Genomic DNA, 21,605 nt, shown 5'->3' on the forward strand with positions numbered 1-21,605 from the left:
CAAACTCTGTAACCTATGAATGTTACCCTATATGGCAAAAAGGGACTTTACATTTGTGATTGTTAAGGATCTTGAGATGCAGAGATTATTCGGATTATCTGGGTGGACCCTAAATGCAATCACAAGGGTTCTTATAAGAGAGAGACAAAAGGAAATTTTAAGCAGAAGAGGAAAAAAGTGATGTGATGATAGAAGCTGGGAGACATTTGAAGATGCTATGCTACTGGCTTTGGCGATGGACGAAGGGGACAGAGTCAAGGAATACAGCCCTAGAAGTTGGAAAAAGGCAAGAAAATGGATCCTCTCCTAAAGCCTCCAGAGGCAGTATAGCTCTGCTGATACCTCGGTTAAACCCCATGAAATTATTTCAAATTTATGAACTCCAGAATTATAAGAGAATAAATTTCTGTTGTTTTAAGCCAGTAAATTTGTTGTACTTTGTTACAACAGCAATAGAAAATTAATACAGACAGTATATGTATATTTGTTTATAACTCTTTCCTCTCCTATTTGATTTAAATAGGATAATTATAAAACAGTGTTCATGGGCTTATGATGGCTAAAGATGTGGTTTCCACCACTGTCAACAATAATACCACAAAGGAGGAAGGAGGCAATGCAGGTATATCAGAAAAAACTTTTTTATACCCTTGAAATTAAGTTAGAATTGACAAAACTAGATTGTTTTAATTTAAGATATTAATTTTAATCCCTAGGGTAACCACTAAGAAAATAATTTTTTAAATATTGTAAAAGAAGCATCAAGAGAATTAAAATGACACAAAGATATTTTTCTATCTTTCAAAAAGAATCAATAGTGGAGAAACAGAGGAACAAAAAAGGCAGAAGACATATAAAAACAAATAGTAAAATGGCAGATATAAATCCTACCTTATCCATGTTTACATTAAATGCAAGTTGATTAAATGCTCCATTCGAAGGGAAAATTTTAGCAGAAAGGGAAAAAAAGCATTATCCAATTATACACTATCTAGAAGAAAAACATTTTAGGTTCAAAGAAAGAAATAGAATGAAAGTGAAAAGACAGAAAAATATATACTATGCAAAGGGTAACAAAAAAGGAGTGGCTATTTTTAATAGCAGATAAAATAGACTTTAATACAAAAAATGTTACTGGAGAAGAAGAAAGGTGTTTATAATGATAACAAGGTCAATCCATAAGGAATATAAAAAAATGAACATATATGAACATAAAAATACTTAAAGCCAAAACTGACAGAGTAAAAGGAAAAAAACAGACACTTTGATGATAACAACTGCAGACTTAAAAAAGACACTTTCAAAATTTGATGGAACAAGTAGGAAGAATATCAACAAAGAAATAGGACAATTGAATGAAATTACAAACTAACTAGAATAACAGACACCTACAGAATACTCCAAGCAACATCAGAATATACATTCTTGTCAAGCACCCATGGAGCATTCTGGATAGATCATATACTAGGCCATAATAAAATTCTATATAAACTTAAAAGGATTGAAATCATACAAAGAATATACTCTGAACATAATGGAATTAAATTAGTAATCAACAACATAAGGAAATCTGGAAAAGCTACAAATACATAGAAATTAAACAATGTACCTCCATTTAATCAGAAGAAATCATAAGAGAAATTATAAAGTACTTTGAGATGAATAAAGACAAAAACACAACATACCAAAACATATAGGATGTAGTTAAACAGTGCTTAGAGGGAAATTTATAGCTTTAAATTCTTATATAAAAAGAGATGAAAATCTGAAATCAATCATTTAAATTTCTACCTTAAAACACTAGAAAAAGAAAAGCAGCTTAAACCCAAAGAAATCAGACAATTAGAGTCGATATTAATGAAATAGAGAATAGAAAAACAATGGAGAACATTATTAAAATGAAAAGCAGGTTCTTTAAAAATATTTTTTTAAAAAATCCTACAAACTTATAAGTAGACTGCCAAGGAAAAAATGATGAGGATTCAAATTAACGAAGTCAGGAATGAAAGAGTGGACATCACTCCCAATTCTATGTGTTTAAAAAAAGGATTATAAGGTAATACTATGAACAACTGTATGACAACAAATAAGACCAGATAGATGAAATGGACAAATTCATATAAAGACACAAACTACCAAACTTGACAAATAGAAATAGAAAGAAAAGTAACATTACTGAAAGTGGCAGGGTATGGAACTCCAGGACTTCATCCCCTGGTCCCCAAAAGCAGTTAATAAACTGGCAAAAAACTATCAGAATCAACTTTTGCAGAACTCTGGAATCTAGTCAAAAAATTACAACTGGGGGAAATTTGGTGCAGAAAGAAGCTCCTGCTTTGTGGCAAGAAATTTTAAACTGCCTGTCTACCATCACCCATGCCCCAAATTGGCAGTAGTTTGTGAATGGCAGCCCACTATCCTGGTTAAGATTTCTAGTGACAGGAGGAGGAATTTGGATCCTATTCTCATAGAAATGTGCTTGATCTTGGTCTGTCTGGTGGCGGCCTCAAGGAACAGCACAAAATTTCCCTTTGTCACAGAAGACTGAGAGCATTCCCAGGACTGGAGCTGGAATAGTAACTTCCTGGGTGGAATTTGCCAAAAGTATTTAAAGTCATAGGTATTGGCCACAGCAGCCTGGGGCAAGGAACAACATTTGGGGTAAGCAAGAGACAGACTGAGAAGCCTAGGTAGGAAGCGTTAGGGAAAAGAGATACATGGCGAAACAAGCACTTTTAAACACTCACATACACTGGGGAATCAAGAAGTTTATGTACATGCCCGAGATTGAACACATGATCAGAAAAGGCCACAGAAGACCCTAAGCATTCACCTTAGTTGGCCTTCAGGCTCTGCACAAGCAGAAAGTAAAGCATTTAAAAAGTGCTCCAGTGCAGAGCTCATCTGTAAAGACTGGGAAAGTAGTTTTTTTTTTTTCTTTTGTTGGCTGTAGGCATTTAAAGTAACTCTGTCCAAACACCAGTTGACCACTAAGCTAATGAAACACAAACTTCAGTGGCCAAATATGACCGAAAATGCAGAATTTAAAAAAGTATTTTTTAAGAGTCTCTAAACAAGGAAACAATAACCCACAACAGAGAGCAACAAATCCTGTGAAGTGGGGGAATCTGACTTCTAGAGTTGACACTTGCTAATATTCAAAACACTCAGATTCCAACATGAAGTTTGAGGTATATAAAGAAATGAGAAAGTATGGTCCATTCACAGGAAATAAAAAAAATTATTAGCAACTGATTGAGAAAGTTCATGTATTGGACTAACTAGGCAAAGATTTTAGATGAATTGTCTTAAATATGCTCAAAGAGCTAGAGGAAAGCCTGGACAATGGACTAAAGGAAATGAGGAGAAGAATGCCTCAGAAGATATAGAATATCAGTAGAGAGATAGAATATAAAGAGAATGAAACTATGAAAAGAAACTAAACAGAACTTCTGGAACTTAAAAGTACAATAACTAAAATGAAAAGCTCAGTAGAGGGGTTCAACAGCATGTTTGAGCAGGGAAAAGAATGAATAAGCTAACTTGAGGACAGGTCAATTGAGGTCCTTCAGTCTGAGCAGCAGAAAGTGAAAAGAATGAACAAAAATGAACAAAACCTAAGAGACCCATGAGACACCATCAAGCATACTAATATATTCATGATGGGAATCCAAGAAGGAGAAGAGAGATAGAAAGGGGCGGAAAGAATTTTTGAACAAATAATGGATGAAAATTACTCAAATTAGAAGTTTGTGCATCCAAGAAGTTCATTAATTCCAATCAGGATAAACTTAAAGAGATCCAAACAAAGACACAGTATAGTCATATCATCAAAACCAAATATATGGCACTACACTGTAGCAACTATAATGTCAATTTTCTAGTTTTTGAGCTGGGTTGCGGTTTCACAAGTGTGAAAGAGGAAAGGGAAGAGAAGGGATGGAAGGAAAGGAAAGAGGGTCAGCAGGGGTCAATGATAAGAGTAAGCTGTGAACCAAGGATGTTGATGAATCTGTTCATCTGTGGTCCATAATTTTAAATGTTTTAATGCATCCTTTTTTCTTTTTTAACATTTTAGCTGTCTGACATTCTCTCTAGATGAGAACAGGTTAAACGTTGGAGTGCAAATATCCAGTGTGGAGTGAAGTGAACAGAGAAGGCGAGAAGGAAGTTGGTAAAATCAGTTTGGGGTTATGGATTTTGAGGTCCCGCAGGGATATTCAGGCGGTGGTGCCCAATAGACTGTTGGCAAAGAAGGTCTGAGACTCAGGGGAGGGAATAACCTGGATATGTAGATTTGGGAATCATCTGTGTTAAGAGGGAAATGAACAGAGATCAGCCAGGGAGAGAGAACACATGGACCGAGAAGAGCAGAGGCTCTGGACATAGCTGCTACTCAAGATGGCAGCGCAGCTTCCTGGCGGGCACCACCACCAGCGCTCTGGAGTCAGGCGGAGCTGGTCTTGAAAGCGGGCTGTGGGGCTACATGTGGAGCGCTCTTGGAGAAGTCGGGTACCCTCCCTGTGATCAGCTGTCACAACTGGGGATAAAGGGCATCTCAGAGAGATGCTGAGCAAGGACCTGAGAGGCGCCCAGGTAAAGCACCTGCAGTCAGGAAGCCTCCCCCGACCTGCTCTGTTGGTAACTCCCTCTTTTCCACACACCCCGCCCAGGCCGTCCGCAGCTGTCCGGTCCCTGTGGGATGTAGGTGAGGGGGCGGGGCGGGGGGAAACCGGGCTCGGGTGACGCGGCGCTCACGTGACCGGCAGGGCGCTGACTTGGGCAGCAGCTCCCGCGCCCCCCCTCCCCCCGCCCCGAGGTCTGGTCCAGTCGCCCGCGCGGAACCAGCTCCCGGAGCTTCCCGGGTGGCGGGCGAGGGGCCAGCGGGCTTAGGCGAGCCAGAGGAGGCGCAGGCCCGGCCCGGGCGCTGCAGGTCAGTGTGAAGGTGGGCGCTGCTGGCGGCCCGGGTGGGGGTGGAAGCGGATGGGACTAGGATCCGGGAGCAGCGGGGAGAGGGGAAGGGGTCCCGAGATGGGTGAGGAGGGGCACGGGGCGTGGCGCGGGCAGGTGGGGAGGGAGGACCCTGCAACTGGCCCTGCCGCCTCTTCGACGCCCCTCCTCTGCGGCCTCCATCCATTTTCGAGCCTGAAATGAGGTCGCGGGGACGGGGAGAAGCAGTGCGACCTTGAAACGTGGACAAATTCTGGAAATAACCCCCCTCTCACACTCTGAGCCTATGAGGAAATATTGATCTCCGCGTAAAGGGGTGGGGGCGGGGCGGGTTGCCTGCCGGGGAGGGGCCCCAGCGACCCAAACAGTTTGTAAAGCATCCTAGTCTGGTCCTGAGGCCTGACAAAAAGATTTGGCGACTGAGGTGCGGGGTCAGGGGAGGTGGGGGAGGCAACGGTGGATGAGGAGGGCCCCTATTGCGTCCTCGGTGCTCCCATCCCCTTCTCCTGTCTGTCTGCAGGTCTGTGAGGCTGTTGTTCCCAGCATTCTGCTAGGCTACAAAAAGAGGAGAAACTTGTTCAGATCCCTGCAGGTCAGTGAAGGAGAGGGCACTGGACAAGCACCCAGAGGGGTGGGAAGTGTGCAGGGCACGGCCCGGGCAGAATTGGGGGCCCCACTGCCCACTTCCCAACACATTTACACACATTCTGCCATGCTGAGCAAGCGTAGGGAAAAATGGCAAGGTCTGTCTGGGAAATGGTTGGCTCACATGTGCACGAGGAATGGTGGGGTAAAGGGTGGGCAGAAGGCCGGGCCAGGTCAGGGGACCCCTGACAAGGGGCGAGAAGCGACTGCTACTATCCGGACCTGCATTCCATCCCCAAGCCCTCAGTCTCCCTTGTTTCCTCTTTGTCTTCTCTTCCCCCTGCCCCATCCCCAGGACAGGAAAAGGAAGGGACACTCAACATGGAAAAACTCTGCAGTGAAAATGAAGGAAAGCCTGAGAACCAAGGCAAGATGGAAAACAAAGGACAGCCACCGGATGCGAGAAAGCCGGGAGTAGCTTGTACTGTGGAAGACAAGGAAAAGTTAGAAAACAAGGGAAGGATAGATCTCAAGGGAAAGACAGAAGATGAGGAAGTACTAAAGGATAAAGAAAAGCCAGACAGTGAGGCAAAGCCAAAAGAAGGAAAGCCAGTGAGTGAGGGAAAACCAAAAGAAGGAAAACCAGAGAGTGAGGGAAAGCCAGTGAGCGAGGGAAAGCCAAAAGAAGAAAAGCCAGCCAGCGAACCAAGGGCTGCAGGAAAGCGCCCAGCTGGGGATGATGTACCCAGGAAGGCCAAAAGAAAAACCAACAAGGGGCTGGCTCAGTGTCTCAAGGAATACAAGGAGGCCATACACGATATGCATTTGAGCAATGAAGAGATGATAAGAGAATTTGACGAGATGGCCAGGGTGGAGGATGAGGTGAAGAAAACCAGACAGAAATTGGGGGGGTTTATGTGGATGCAAAAAAGTTTACAGGACCCCTTCCACCCGAGGGGCCCAAGGGAACTCAGGGGTGGCTGCAGGGCCCCACAAAGGGGCTTTGAAGACATTCCTTTTGTGTAATGCCCCTGGCAGGCGTTTACCAGGCCCTGTGCTTTAAAGTTTTGCAAATACTTTGCTTTAGGCGTCATTCTTGTTATCAACAACTTTTTGATCCAGCTAGAGCACTCTGTCAGTAGGGGATTTTTACCCATGTGCATTACAAAGGCGTTATGATTCTTGAAAAAAATAAAGCAGCTTATAATATCATCTACAGAATCGGTCCACTTTTGTAAAAGAACAGAAATTTATATGGTACATCTATGCACAGGAAAAACAGAAAACTTTGTTCACTAAAAGGTTAACAGTGGTGGGCTTCCCTGGTGGCGCAGTGGTTGAGAGTCCACCTGCCGATGCAGGGGACACGGGTTTGTACCCCGGTCCAGGAAGATCCCACATGCCGCAGAGCGGCTGGGCCCGTGAGCCATGGCCGCTGAGCCTGTGCTCCACAACGGGAGAGGCCACAACAGTGAGAGGCCCGCGTACCGCAAAAAAAAAAAAAAAAAAAAAAAAAAAAAAGGTTAACAGTGGTTTTATGAGTTGTGAGATTGTGGGTGATTTATTTTCTTTGTTTTCTTTCTACTCATCTGTTTAAATTTTCCTAAGGAACACAGATTACTTTTCTTATAAAGAAATGCTAAAATATAAAAAAGGAAAGCAATACATAAAAAGCAATACAAAGAACTGTTTACTGAGTTTATGAAGGCAGTGGAGACACTGTAAATTCTTGTTGTCAGAACTTAAAATGTTATGTAAAACTCACATTACTTCTGGACTCGTATCTGGAGGAATCAACTTGGCAGCTATAACAGATCAATTGCTATAAAGAGCAGTCTTGTCATCTGTGAAATGGGAATAATTATTGCCTCACAGGATTGTGGAATGGATTAGATGAGGTACTGAGTATGTAAGCTGTGTTAGGCTGGCTTCTACCTTTTCCCCTATACTAGCAGGACCAGGACCTCATCAGACACTTGGAAGAGGGTTGATGTACATCTCACCTATGCCCAGAAATAAGTTCCAGAAAGCCAAAAGGTGGGTACAACCCTCCCCTGGGTATTGCCATGTTTGCTGGGCACTGTGCCACTTCTCATGAGTCCTCCATCTTCTTAAGGTCCTCACTGCTGCTGCTGGACTGATGTCCTCAAGATGACAAAGCTCAGTTGATTTCTCTGGAGTCCCCAGTGAGCCCTAAACCTGCCCCACACCATGACACTGATCGAAGTGAGGATAAAGTCCTTTTCTTCACTTTAGAGTTATACTTATCCAAGTGGTAATACCTCAGTGCTCCTTTGGTCACTAAAGGATTTCAGATTTTACATACAGCCATCTTTTCATCAGATTCAGATATGGGAAGCTGGGATAAAATTTGAGTGGTGCACACTGTGCTTTTCTCACCTGTCAGTACCTTCTCTGCTCCATTCCTTTTTCCTTAGAGGAAATTATCTCCTAGGAGACTCCTACCGGGTCCTGCATTACAAGGTTAGCACACCTACCCATACTTGTGATTTTTAGAGCATTGCTACTCAAATAGTTGTCCATGGACCAGCTGCATCAGCATCATCTAAGAGAAATGCAGGATCTCAGGTCCCCATCCTAGACCTACTGATTCAGAATCTTCATTTAAACAAGATCTTCAGGTGATTCCTGTGCACTTTAAGGTTTGCAAAGCACTGGTTTATAAGGAGACTCTCCTTAGCCTCCCACTCCCACCATCATGTGAAATATGTGCCTAAAAGGATAAATACATGTGCTACATAAGATACATCCTGCAGATTATTAAGTAGGCCTGTGTTTGTTGAACTGCAGTTCCACATCCCCAAGAGTAGTAGAACCTGAAACAAATTCAATGAGTCAATACCTGAAATTGTTTAATGAAGTAGGGTAGAATAGCATTGGTTAGAGCTAAAGAGTAAATATCAGATTGTATCCCAGGTAGGTAGGGTGAGTATTGTTTTGTGAAATTTGTATTTCACTTATATATGTATGTATGTTTGTATACCTTGAGTTGTGATGAAAAATAAATTTCTGATTGTAGGCTAAACTTTTTAAAAATTGAGAAACACTGCTTTGGACTCTGCTTCTGAAAGCACAATTTGTCCTTTTTATCCTGGTACCTCTAATGCCTAGCACAGTGCCTGTCAAGTAATAGGTTCTTAATAAAATTTTAAATGATGATAGCTGAGTTAGGCATTCTTGCCTCAGATCATTCCAGGTCTAGATAAATAACTGTGGACTCTATTTCTCTAGCAGGGTTTACTTGCAGTTCCAAATGAAACGCCATGTAGAAGGGTTTGTACCACAAATTTAACCCTATCTCATTTCATTAATGCATGCATGTTTTTAAAGTGTGCAAATTTGCCACAATAAAATCACCAGAGGACTTTGTTGAAAATGTGAACTCCTTACCCCCACTTCGGATCCACTGAGTCGAATCTCCTTTTTTTTTTTCGGTACATGGGCCTCTCACTGTTGTGGCCTCTCCCGTTGCGGAGCACAGGCTCTGGACGCGCAGGCTCCGGATGCGCAGGCTCAGCGGCCATGGCTCACGGGACCAGCCGCTCCGTGGCATGTGGGATCCTCCCAGACCGGGGCACGAATCCATGTCCCCTGCATCGGCAGGCGGACTCTCAACCACTGCGCCACCAGGGAAGCCCTGGAATCTCCATTTTTAACAAGCTTCCTAGGTGATTCTGATTCACACTAAAGGCTAATGTCCACTGACTTATATATTCATTATGATTGCAGTTGTATTAAGTATAAACCATAAGGTGAGCAGAAGAGTTGCAATGTTTATTTGGTGGGTGTGGGGGACACCTGAAGGCCTTTGTAAGGTACAAAAGTTTGGGAGTAAGAATCCATAAAGGCAAGGATTAATATATCTACTGAAGAGAACCTGAAACTGTTTTTAGAGCAAATCATGACTATAAACAAAGGCAAATGGAACGCATCTCATAGGATGGTGTATTTCCTTCTTTAGATGCCATAACTATGACAGCTAAACAGTTCCATTGCTAAAGAAGACTCATGGGACCTCAAATGTCAAAGCTTGCAAATCTGTAGTTTAGCACAGGGGGGAATAAAAGGATGCAATGTAGCAACAGCATTGAGGATGTGCCTCACAGCCAAGAGCTGTCTCATACCCAGGGGTCTAAAGTGGCCAGATGCAAGCTCCAACTGCCTTCCCTCTCTATAAGAGCCCTGGAAATATGCACTTCTTTTGGAATAGGAACCACTGATGTGTTCACAGAGTACCTTAGAACCAGAGAGCACAAAATGGAGTCTCAGCCCAGGATTCTCTTGCAGTGATGGTTACGTAGGCATATTCTTGCTATGTTGTAGCTCTTCAACAGCAGAGCGCTTGGTGGGGGGGGGGGAATGTTCACCAAGACCAGATGCAAACGATCAACCTTTTTGTTACCAATAAGCAAAGCTGACAAGCTGGTAAAAACCATCCAAACTCCTAGGGCCAATGGTTCTAAAACAACACTCTTAGTATGTTTCATGCCTTTACCATGAGTCAGCAACTTACAGGTGCATTTCTTATTTTAGTAGACCAGCTTGGGCAAATCCCAGTCTTGCTGGAATTAACCCTCTAAAAACAATATGCCTTTTACCCTCCTCCTCACAGTGTAATAACAGCTGAATAGGGGTACCCTTTCTCACTGCAGGCACAACTCCCAGTGAGTACTGCTAACATGGCCCTCGCTTATTTGCTAGAAATCTCTCCATCTTCCCATTGGGGTTCAGTCTCCACCCTCCTCCACCCTGCTCTACATCCCAGGGAATCTGACCTGTATTGATTACATCAAAGGGCTCCCTTGTCCTTTGGGAGTAAGTGGTGGACAATGTGGTCAGGAACTTTACTTCCCAGCTTGTTCCCTGTAGTGTCACCAGATGCTGACAGTCTCTTCTCTAAAGTTTCCTGGGGGGTTGCCCTCTCCAAATAGGCTCTGTATCTCAAGCTTTCAGTAACCCCTCTTTCCCTTTGTCCCTCAGGCCTAGATAATCCTACCTTTACTAGCCATGGAGTATTGCACTAACCCTGTGGTTCTCCAGTACCCTTCCCACATTTTTGTATACTGTACTTTTTAAAAAAGTCTCAAATTTTCTAATGCAGATGGGCTCCCTCTTTCCTGTCATGCACTTCTCAGATACAGTAATAGATACTAGAAGTTACCCCAGAAATTGGATTACTAATTTGAGGAGGGAAAAATAACCTCTTTGCACTGGGGGTTGGGAGAGTAGGGGGCAGGTGTTAGGAGAGGTTCATTGGTACATGGCATTTAGTAGTATCACACTTACTCAGCACCACAGGTGGCATAGAATGAAGTACAGGTGGAATCCAAAGTTTGGGGAATCAAGCTGCTGTGTCATTTAAGCACTGTGTCAAAAATCATTATCCAGGCTTCCCTGGTGGCGCAGTGGTTGAGAGTCCGCCTGCTGATGCAGGGGACACGGGTTCGTGCCCTGGTCTGGGAAGATCCCACATGCCGCGGAGCGGCTGGTCCCGTGAGCTATGGCTGCTGAGCCTGCGCGTCCGGAGCCTGTGCTCTGCAACGGGAGAGGCCACAGCAGTGAGAGGCTCGCGTACCGCAAAAAAAAAAAAAATCATTATCCAAAAGGTTGTGGAGTTTTCCATGTTCATCTGATGGTCCTAAAGAATATGCATAGGAAAAAGGAAATTGAAAGCCATATAATACAACAGAAAACACATGTAGAGCGCCAGAAAGCCTGCATGGCATGTTTGAAGAAGTTCCTCATCTTAGGGATGGAAAAAAGGCTGAGGACCAAGCTCAGGTCCTCATACTGGCACTGAGTTCCACTGCCAATTAAATGCCCTACCTACTATGGATTTTACAATAAGGTAAAAACACTAGTAGGGAAAGAGTGGAGCCCTGATATATGGGATAGGATATTCGTGCAGACATGCTCCAAGGCATTAAAAATCATTGGTGAGACGGTCACGGACATCCTTGAAGATTTCTGTGGGCCTGTGTTCTGTAGGCTGGAGATTATGGTGGAGAATGCTGTGGTGGAATTGGGCTACTTGATCTTAGTGTGAATGAAGGGAATCTCAGAGTGCTAGAGGTCAGGTGACAGTGCTTAATCATATGTGACAAGGTGAGTGCAACTACTACAATGAGCCACAGTGATAAAATGGTAATTAGAGGATGTTTGACCCACAGGGATCTGTGGTGATGGCTAATCAGAGCATTCTTAAAAATGAAATAATTGGGCAGCCTATAGGATGCTGCCTGACATATTGAGGCAGAAAAAAATTCTAGGTCTGCTGTTTCCTAATTCGAGTTGCTGTAGTGGGGTTTTTCAACTTCTCATCCAACTGAGGGGAAGGCAGATTACCTCTAAGGTAGGACCCGGCAGCCACTGGTGTATGCTATGAATCTTACATGAAATCTTTTCCAATGGAACCTGCAGACACTTTACAGGGTGACTGTGCCCTAGGGACATAGAAATACCAAGACCTCCTGGGAGTTACTAGCTAAAGGCTCTGAACTGGTGCTAATCTCTAGACTGAGGGAGAGAGAGAGGCAAAAGGATAGACAATACAGAAAAGATTGTGACAGTCTAATGGGATATGGTGGGGAAAAAAATCTAATGTATATACAACTGACCCTTGAAAAACATGGGTTTGAACTGCTTGGTCCACTTATATGCAGATTTTTTTCAAGAAATATACAAAAATATGTGTGTAGAACATTGTGTGCAATATTTATATTGAAGTGGAGAGCCTATTCTTACATAGGCATAAGGTGACTGATATAAAATTAATAATGTGTTAGTTTTCTTACTGTTTTATAACTCTGCTTTCAAAGAATTACATTACCATACAATATACTTCTTTCTGTCTCACAATTGGAGAAACTGTGTATCAGCCTATCATCATCACAGACAGGTGTTTTTCTTTAATGTAATAATGTTTCAGTGCTGTATTATGAATATGACTGTAATACTATATGCCATAAGAATTTTATAATGGTTCATTCATTAATGCCTAGGCTACGCTACCATGAAGCAATGGTATTGATTACACTATGCTACTATAAAGCAATTATATTACTGCTTCTTTTTTATCAATGCATGAATCCTTATACCTGTAAATAAATATGAAGTTCTTTTTCACATGATCTTTTCATTTTTGAAGTCTAGTGTTAGTAATACATATAACAGCTACAGTGTTTTGCATCACATAAGACATTATTGATGTAGGCATTGACAGGCTATGTAAACAAACAATGTAAACTTACAGTATTGATAAATACAATACAGTACTGTACATGTATTTTCTCTTCCTTATGATTTTCTTAATAACATTTTCTTTTCTCTAGCTTACTTTGTTGTAACAGTATATAACACATATAACACACAAAATATGTGTTAATCAACTCTTTATGTTATCAGTAAGGCTTCCATTCAACAGTAGACTATCAGTAGTTAAGTTTTGAGGGAGTCAAAAGATGTACATGGATTTTCAACTGTGTAGGGGGTCAGCACCAATAAACCCTGCATTGTTCAAGGGTCAAATGTATAATCAAAGTTTCAGAAGAAGAGGGGATGAAATACTATGAAGAAATAATGGAAGATTGACTTCTGGCATGGCAACACGAGGAGCCCCACTGACCTGATCCTCAGTGAAAGTAGTAAAAATCATATTTTAAATAAAACGAAATCAGCCATTAACGGCCTTTGGAAATGGTCCTAAGGACAAACAGCACACGAAGAAATATCTGCTCAAGAAAATCTACACAAATTCAGTAAGAAAGCTAAAAGCCTCTAATATTTGAACCAAGACTGCTTCCTCCCCACTTTCCAAGTTCAGTGAGCTGGATACTCCATTCCAGACTGCCGTAGCCAAAACACAGGGCTCCCTCTCCCCCACATCCCAGCTGTGTGAGACACTGTCAGGTAATAAATGTCTTATTTTAAGCCACTAAATTTAAAGTAATTTGTTACATAGTAATAGAAAACTAATACAGATATTGGCACTGAAAGTACCAAATACCTAAAAATGTGTAAGTGGCTTGGAAACTGGGCAGTGGGTGGAGGCTGGAAGAACTTCGAGGAACATTTTTGCTTTGAACCACCTGTAAGTAAAAATATACACCTCATAGACCCTGCTAGCACAGGTCCAGAAGGATGTGAGGAGCATGTTATTGGAAACTGGAGGCATGAGATCCTCATATGCAGTAGCAGAATGATTAGTGAAATTATCTCCAACAGTTCACTGGAAAGCAGCACTTGTAAATGATAAACTTGAACATTTAGCTGAAGGGATTTCCAAGCAAATTGCTGAGGTATGGCCTGGTTTCTTCTTACTATTTATATCAAAAAGTGGCAGGAGAGAGACAAATTGAGGGAATATCTGTTAAACAAAAAGAAAATAGGACTTGATGATTTGGGAAACTCCCATTCTATTCAAATGGCAAAATACACTAAAATTAAGAGATACCTTCTGAAAGAATGACATAGAGAAAAAGTTGAGTGTGTAACTAGTATAACCTTTTGCTGAAACCTCCAAAAGTTAAAAAAGTCAGAGTACTCAGTCACACAAAGCTTATTTTTCAGCAAAACCTGACAGCCTCTAGGAAGCTTAAGGGGTCTAGAGGTCAAAGAAGTCAATAATTTGAAGTATGAGAATGATTTAATGTACCACTACTGGCTTGGTGATGGAGTCACCATGTGGCAAGGAATATGCACATCCTTTAGGATCCTAATGCATGCACACTCAGCCACCTCAGCTGGAGCCAAAGATAGAGAAAAATCATCTCAGAGATAATTGTGTGTGTAGATTTTGTCCAGTGGAGTAAAACCCAGTGCAATTTATTCAAGAATAGCAAGGTTCTTAAGAAAATTATATCAATGGAAATATTGTCAGCTTGGAATGAAAGAGACAGAAGAGCACAAATGAAAGCAGAATATCTGAACCCCCAAATATTTCTGTTGGGAAGCAGCCTGATAAAGCTACTTAACTGGGAACACATGCTACCTTTAATTAAAAAGGAAGGATGAATCAGAGGACAGAACCAAGAGCTCAGAATAAAGAGCTAAGAGTCAAGAGTCTGGAGCCATAAGCACAGAGGGTGAAGCTAAGAGCCACAGAGGACTATTCTCAGGTCTTGAAATCTAACAATGGAAGTCCAGCACTTTTGGGATAGTGACTCCTTTTTATCTTCCGTTTTCCCCATTTTCATTTATAACTGTTATCCTGTGCCTCTCCCATCATTATATGTTGGGAGTTTTGTGGGCAGAAAATTTGTGTCTTTAGTTTCATAGGTCCACAGAGGAGATGAATATCTTTAGGAACTGCACTTAATGAATTATGCCCAAGATTCTCATCCACATCTGGTTTAGATAATTTAGATGATGAGATTTTGACTTCTGAGCTAACACTGTAATGGGATGAGATTCTTGGGAACCTTGGGAGAAGGTGAATGTATTTTGCATTTGGGAAGGACATGAATCTTTGGGGATCAGAAGGCAGACTGTGGTAAGCATAATTTTAAGATCTCCTACCAAATTACCAGCCGATGGTGTATATATACCTTCTTCAAGTTATTCAGTCAAACACTAATCCATATATTTCTGTGAAGTCATCTTGTAGATGTAATTAGGGTCTCAAATCAGTTGGCCTTAACATAGGAAGATTACCTAGGTGGGCCTTACCTAATCATATCATCCGTTTAAATAAGGGGTCTAGAGTTAGAGACAGAAAAGTCAGAGATAAGAAGCATGAGAAAGAGTCAATGTGCTATTGCTGGCTTGAGAATAGAGTGAGTCTCATGGTAAAGAATGCAAGTAGCCTCTACAAACTGAAAACAGCCTGACCACCAGCAAAAAAGTGTACAACCACAATCCTACAGCTGCAAGGAACTGAATTCTGAAAACAACATAAATGAACTTGGAAGCAGATTTTTTCCCCAGAGTTACTAGAAGAGAACTTGGTTTGGCTGACATCTTGATGTTAACCTTGTGACACCCTGAGCAGAGAAAACACAACCATGGTGTGCCAGACTTCTGACCTACAGATGTGTGAGCTAATAAATGAGTGATCTGGTAAGCAGCTAAGTGTGTGGTAATTTGTTGTGCAAGAGTAAATGATTATATCTTGAGACAAATATCTGTACCATCTGTGCCCTTTATGAGTGGCCATCTACAAACCTATTCCTCAGACTTCCTCATCATTAATTTTCCAATTTAATTCTCTCCAAGTCCCTGACCAATCTTTTAATCATTGCACATGAACCAGAGTAGATCCATACCTACCGCCACGATGTCTTCACACAAAAATTCTACCCACTGGTATCATTTCTCTTTCCCACTATTTTCTGAGTCATTCCTGAGTGGGGCTATAGTGCAGCAGACATCCATTTCCACCTACTGTCAACACACCAAGAAGATACATCCATGAACTGGACCACTGTTGTATCCTTCTTTTTCTAACTGGTCTTGAGGAACTCCCCATGAGACAATATATGTTTTGAGAGAGAGAGAATGAAATAACAGGAGTAGGTCTGTAATTTACTTGTGCCTTCTTTACTTACTCAGGCCCAGTCTTTTAAATCCATTTGCAATTAATGGTAGAAAGCTGGTGCTCACACCAAACTTTATTATTCAAAAGAGTATATAGAAACAAGTTCATAGTGGATGTCTCATTTGCGCAGAAAATTAAAACCTCATGATCAGATGTTAAGTCTTTACCAAGGACTGGTAGCAAGCTACAAGCAGTTTTCAAATGGAGACTAGTTGCCAACAGAAGAGGGCATGTTGTTTTCTCTAAAACACTCGGGTGTGTATTGTAATTTTACTACTGGGGCTTTCTAAGGCTTCATAGACTCTGTCTAGCAGGAATACAATACAATCGGGTCTGCAGAGTCATGAAGCTGAAGTGTCAGAGAAACTTGCCCTACAGCCTGGACCTACTGTAGATCTTTTTCTTGCTCTGGGCACCACTCAGAACTGGGAATCATAGGGAGTTCAAGCACAAAACCAACATGATATATGTTGTCTCTAAAACCCAAGTCCTTGATTCCCTCAGGCTAAGTGGAGAAAGACCATCTGCTGGTAGCTCAGCTGCTATCCCTCCAGGGAAGCCCCTCACCCCTGGCCTCCCACCCTGGCAGGCATGCTTCTGTTCTTTTGTGAGGCTATGCTCCTGTGGCAACACAGAGCCCTTCACTGGGCCCTTTTACAGCACAGATTCCACAGCTGTTTAGTTTCACTTTGCAGAACCTGTCTTCTGGGCTTAAGAAATTCCACTTTCTCCAGCCCAGGAGCTCTCCTTGGTGCTGCTGAGTGTATATTTCTTTTACTAATGACAGCTCTAGCTGTGAATTGCAGTAGTTCCTATCCAGGCCATGAAGCCCATGGCTTGCGGATCATTTTGGAATTGTAAGTAACCCCTGTTCGACAACTGAAGTTATTTTTCCAAGGTTATTTGTGTAGACAGAGGCTAAACTTGGAGAAAAATTTGAGTTCCTAAATTAGTCATTATTATTTACACTTTTAATAAGTACCTACTATTTGTCAGGTACTGTGCTGGGCACTAGGGATACAAGTATGAAATGGACTGGATATTCTTTGCAATGCAAAGAGTCCAGTGCCAAGTTTCTCAATTTTTTGAAAACCACAGCCCACAGTCAGAAATATACTTTTCATCACAACTCATGGTGCACATACATACATACATAAGTGAAATATAAATTTCACAAAACAATATTCACCCTATCTTCAATTTGATATTTTATATTTGACTCTAATCAACTTTATTCTAGTTCATTAAAAAATTACAAGTCCTGACCCAGTGAATTAATTTCAAGACCTACTAATGCATGGGGGGAGGGGTAACTGCAGATTGACAAACATGGGTCTGTTTAATAATCTATGATGTGTATCTTATATGGGGCATATACTTATCCTTTCAGGCACATCCTTCATGTGAAGGTGGGAGTGGAAAGCCTAAAAAGAGTCTCCCTCTAAGCCAGTGCTTCTCAAACTTCAATGTGCATAGGAATCATCTGGGGATCTTGTTAAAATGAAGATTCCAACTCAGTAGGTCTGAGTAGGGCCTGGGACTCTGCATTTCTAATTAGCTCGCAGGTTATGCTGATGCAGCTGGTGTATGCACCACATATTCACTGATAAGGATCTAAAAATCAAATATGTTGATGGGTCTGCTGAACTGCTAACGCAGGGCCTGACAAGAGTTTCCTGGGAGAGAATTCAACCTAGGAAGGAGAGACTGCAGGTGAGATATTAACCTGTGAGAATAGCAGTTTCTACCATGCAGATATTTCCCCCCTGGTCTAACCTGTAACATCTGAATTTGGTAAGAAGGATGCTTATGTATGCAAAAACACGCAAACCAACAAAATATACATAAATGATCATTTTGCTTAAAAAGAGTCTGAAAGGTACTAGTCTCAAGTAGCACTAGGGGGATACTCACAGGTAACAGGGTAACCGTAACTCTAAAGTGAAGAGAGGGCTTTATCCACACTTCTATAGAGGTCAAGGGTAGGTGGTCAGTGACTCCAGAGAAATTGATATGGCTTTGGCACCTTACACCCTCCAGCTCATTACACAGTATCAGTAATGAGTACAGGACCCAGGAGAAGAAGCACAGTGCCCAGCAGACATGGCAGTATCCCGGAGAGAGTGGCACCTATCTCTCAGCTGCCTGAACTTGTTCCTGGGCACAAGTGAGACCTCGCTCAGTTCTCCTCTAAGAGTCTGATTCCATCCACATACCTGCTAGTGCATGAGAGTGGTATGGGAGCCATTCCTTCCCCAGGTATCTGGTGGGGGCTAGGTCACAACACATCTCATATACTCAGTACCTCATTTGGTCCACTTGGTAGTCCCATGAGGCAAATATTATCCCCATTTTACAGATGACAACACTGACCCTTACAACAGTGTGTCTGTTATAACTGCCAAGTTGATTCCTCTAGCTCTGGGTACCAGAGTTAATATGAGTTTTACCTATTATTGTACATTCTAACAACAGGAATATTGTGTCTTCATTGCTCTCAAAAACTCACTGAACAGTCCAATCACTTATCATGTATTGTTTTCTGGTCTTAGTTTTTTTTTTTTTCAGTAAATTTCTTTCTTTCTTTCTTTATTTTTGGCTCCGTTGGGTCTTCGTTGCTGCACGCAGGCTTTCTCTAGTTGCAGCGAACAGGGGTAACTCTTCTTTGCAGCATGCGGGCTTCTCATTGCAGTGGCTTCTCTTGTTGTGGAGCACGGGCTCTAGGCATGCAGGCTTCAGTAGTTGTGGCTCACAGGTTCTAGAGCACAGGCTCAGTAGTTGTGGCGCATGGGCTTTGTTGCTCCACGGCATGTGGGATCTTCCCAGACCAGGGATCAAACCTGTGTCCCCTGCATTGGCAGGTGGATTCTTAACTACTGTGCCACCAGGGAAGTCCCTTAGTTGTTTTTTAATGACTAACATAATGCATATCATTTAGGAAAAAGCAGAGATGAGTGAGCAAAGAAAAGAAAGATAAAGAATCACACATGGTTGGAGCCATAGGACGGTAAAGGACTCAGAGAAAGGACAGCAGTGCCCATTGACATGGTTCCAACTAGGAGAAGACATGGGGATGGGCACATCTGCAGAGGAATGGCGTGGAGGTACCATCAGGTGACTGGACTTATTTTTGAGTGCAGGTGAGACGTATTTTTGGCTACCAAAGCAAGAAAAAAGCAGCACTTAATTTTTAGATTTTTCTGTGCACAGATGCATTACACAAACATTTATACTTTTTCAAAAATGGTTTGATACTATATATTCGAATCTGAAAACTGTTTTTTCTTTATTGTTGTTTTACAGTGTACCATGAACATCTCTTCCATGCACATGGGTGAAAATCCCCTACTGAAACACAGAGAGCACTGTAGTTGGATCAAAAGGCTGCTGGTAATGAGAGTGACACCTAAAGCAAAAGCAAAGAATCAGCTTAAGATTAAAGCACATAGCATGGCAAATGCCTGCCAGGGAAAGCAGGGTCAGCAATATTCTCATTAGAGGAGTCAGAATTGAAGGCCAAAGGCATTAAAGATATGGGATACCATGTAAGCGCCTCTGGCCCCTACCTCCGCCCCTCATTCCCCTGACACCCCGTTGGCCCCTTGGGGTGAATGGATCCTGTACATCTCTTTGCATCCAATGAAAACCACCCATTTTCTGTCTTTTCCTTAGCTCTTCCTGAGCCCTTGACATATCTGCACATTCTGTCATCATCTCCTCACTGCCCAGATGCCTTTCCTGTAAGTTGTTCTGATAGTCCTTGGGGGAATCGTCCGTCCCCCTGTCCGTTTTTCTTTTTGCTTTCCGGGGCACATAGTCTTCAGCGGTGTGCTTTTCGGCAGCCCACGGCTGACTCTCTGGCTTTGCCTGGGATTCCACCTTGCCCTCACCGTGTGGCTTTCCCTCAGCTTCGGACTTGTCCTGCTTTTCTCTCTTCCTCTCATCTTCTGGTTGTCCCTGGTCTTCTGGCCGTCCCTCATTCTGGAGCTCTCCCTCGTGTTCTGACTTCCCCTCCACTTCTGGCTTTTCTTCCTCATCTGACTTTCCTTGATTTTCAGGCTTTACTTCATTTTCTGGCTTTCCTTCGCTTTCCAGCTTTCCTTCATTTTCATTGCGGAGTTTTTCCATGTTGAGATGTCCCCTCGTTTTCCTGTCCTGGGGGATGGGATGCGGTGGGGTGGGGGGAGAGAGACAAGAGGAAACAAGGGAGACTGAGGCCTTGGGGGTGGAATGCAGGTCCGGATAGTACTGGCATCTCACCCTTGTCAGCGTTCCCCTGACCTGGCCCAGCCTAGTGTGCCTTCTGGCCACCCTTTACCCCACCATTCCGCCTGCACTGAGAGCCAACCATTTCCCTGGCAGGCCCTGCCACCTTGTACCATCCTTCAGCGTGGCAGAAAGTGTGTATATTATATATGGGGGGGATGGGCAGTGGGGCCCTCAAATTCTGCCCAAGCTGTGCCCTCCGCACCCGGCCCCCAGCTCTGTGCCTGTCCAGTGCCTCTCCCTCCTTCCGCTGACCTGCAGGGATTCTGGAAAGGTTCCTCCTCCTTTTCTAGCCTTGCAGAGTGCTGGGAACAGACATGCAGACCTGTAGACAGACAGGAGACAGAGAGGGGCTGCACGGTCAGCAGATTGAGGTCCCTTTCCTGAATCATGGCCCTCCTCATCCAACGGTTCCCCCCAACCTCCCCTGACCCCGCACCTCAGTCGCCAAATCTTTTTGTCAGGCCTCAGGACCAGACCAGGATGCTTTACAAACTGTTCGGGTCGCTGGGACCCCTCCCGGGCAGGCAACCCGCCCCGCCCCCACTCCTTTACGCGGAGATCAATATTTGCTCATAGGCTCAGAGTGTGAGAGGGGGGTTATTTCCAGAATTTGTCTACCTTTCACTGTCGCACTGCGGGGGCGCACTCCCCCCCCAATTACAGGCTCCAAAATGGATGTAGGGCGCAGAGGAGGGGCGTCGAAGAGGCGGCAGGGCCAGTTGCAGGGTCCTCCCTCCCTACCTGTCCACGCCACGCCCCGTGCCCATCCTCACCCATCTCGGGACCCCTTCCCCTCTCCCCGCTGCTACCAGATCCTAGTCCCATCCGCTTCCACCCCCACCCGGGCCGCCAGCAGCGCCCACCTTCACACTGACCTGCAGCGCCCGGGCCGGGCCTGCGCCTCCTCTGGCTCGCCTAAGCCTGCTCTCCCCTCGCCCGCCACCCAGACAGCTCCGGGAGCTGGTTCCGCGCGGGCAACGCGAGCGACGGCGCCGGGACCAGATTGCAGGGTGCCCGGCCAGTCACGTGAGCGCCACGTCACCGGAGCTCGGTCTCCCCCCCATCCCAGAGGGACCGGACAGCTGAGGACTGTGTGGGAGCGGGGCGGTTGGAGAAGGAGGAGTTACCGACAGGGCAGGTGGGGAGAGGCTTCCTGACTGCAGGTGCTTTACCTGGCGCCTCTCAGGTCCTCGCTCAGCATCCCTCTGAGATGCCCTTTATCCCCAGTTGTGACAGCTGATCACAG

At 43.6% G+C, this 21,605-nt stretch overlaps 2 protein-coding genes across 4 annotated transcripts; one reads left to right on the plus strand and one right to left on the minus strand.

Annotated features, from left to right (window-relative positions):
- The first annotated feature begins 4,784 nt into the window (after positions 1–4,784).
- TCEAL2 (transcription elongation factor A like 2) lies at positions 4,785–6,747 on the plus strand. Of its 2 annotated transcripts, none has more exons than XM_067722518.1 (3): positions 4,785–4,933; positions 5,471–5,542; positions 5,896–6,747. In XM_067722518.1, the coding sequence occupies exon 3, from the start codon at positions 5,917–5,919 to the stop codon at positions 6,559–6,561; it is 645 nt and encodes a 214-aa protein (XP_067578619.1). In that variant the 5' UTR covers positions 4,785–4,933; positions 5,471–5,542; positions 5,896–5,916; the 3' UTR covers positions 6,562–6,747. The 2 variants fall into 2 exon arrangements, with proteins under 2 accessions (XP_067578619.1, XP_067578618.1); XM_067722517.1 differs by having other exon boundaries at positions 4,853–4,933; positions 5,891–6,747.
- Positions 6,748–19,351: 12,604 nt separating this feature from the next.
- Positions 19,352–21,367, minus strand: TCEAL6 (transcription elongation factor A like 6). Of its 2 annotated transcripts, none has more exons than XM_067722922.1 (3): positions 21,235–21,367; positions 20,612–20,681; positions 19,352–20,245 (listed from the first exon to the last, which is right to left on the minus strand). In XM_067722922.1, the coding sequence occupies exon 3, from the start codon at positions 20,216–20,218 to the stop codon at positions 19,616–19,618; it is 603 nt and encodes a 200-aa protein (XP_067579023.1). In that variant the 5' UTR covers positions 20,219–20,245; positions 20,612–20,681; positions 21,235–21,367; the 3' UTR covers positions 19,352–19,615. The 2 variants fall into 2 exon arrangements, with proteins under 2 accessions (XP_067579023.1, XP_067579025.1); XM_067722924.1 differs by having other exon boundaries at positions 21,223–21,342.
- Positions 21,368–21,605: the final 238 nt, after the last annotated feature.

The sequence above is a fragment of the Pseudorca crassidens genome, chromosome X, assembly GCF_039906515.1.
Source record: "Pseudorca crassidens isolate mPseCra1 chromosome X, mPseCra1.hap1, whole genome shotgun sequence".
Lineage (NCBI taxonomy): Eukaryota > Metazoa > Chordata > Mammalia > Artiodactyla > Delphinidae > Pseudorca > Pseudorca crassidens.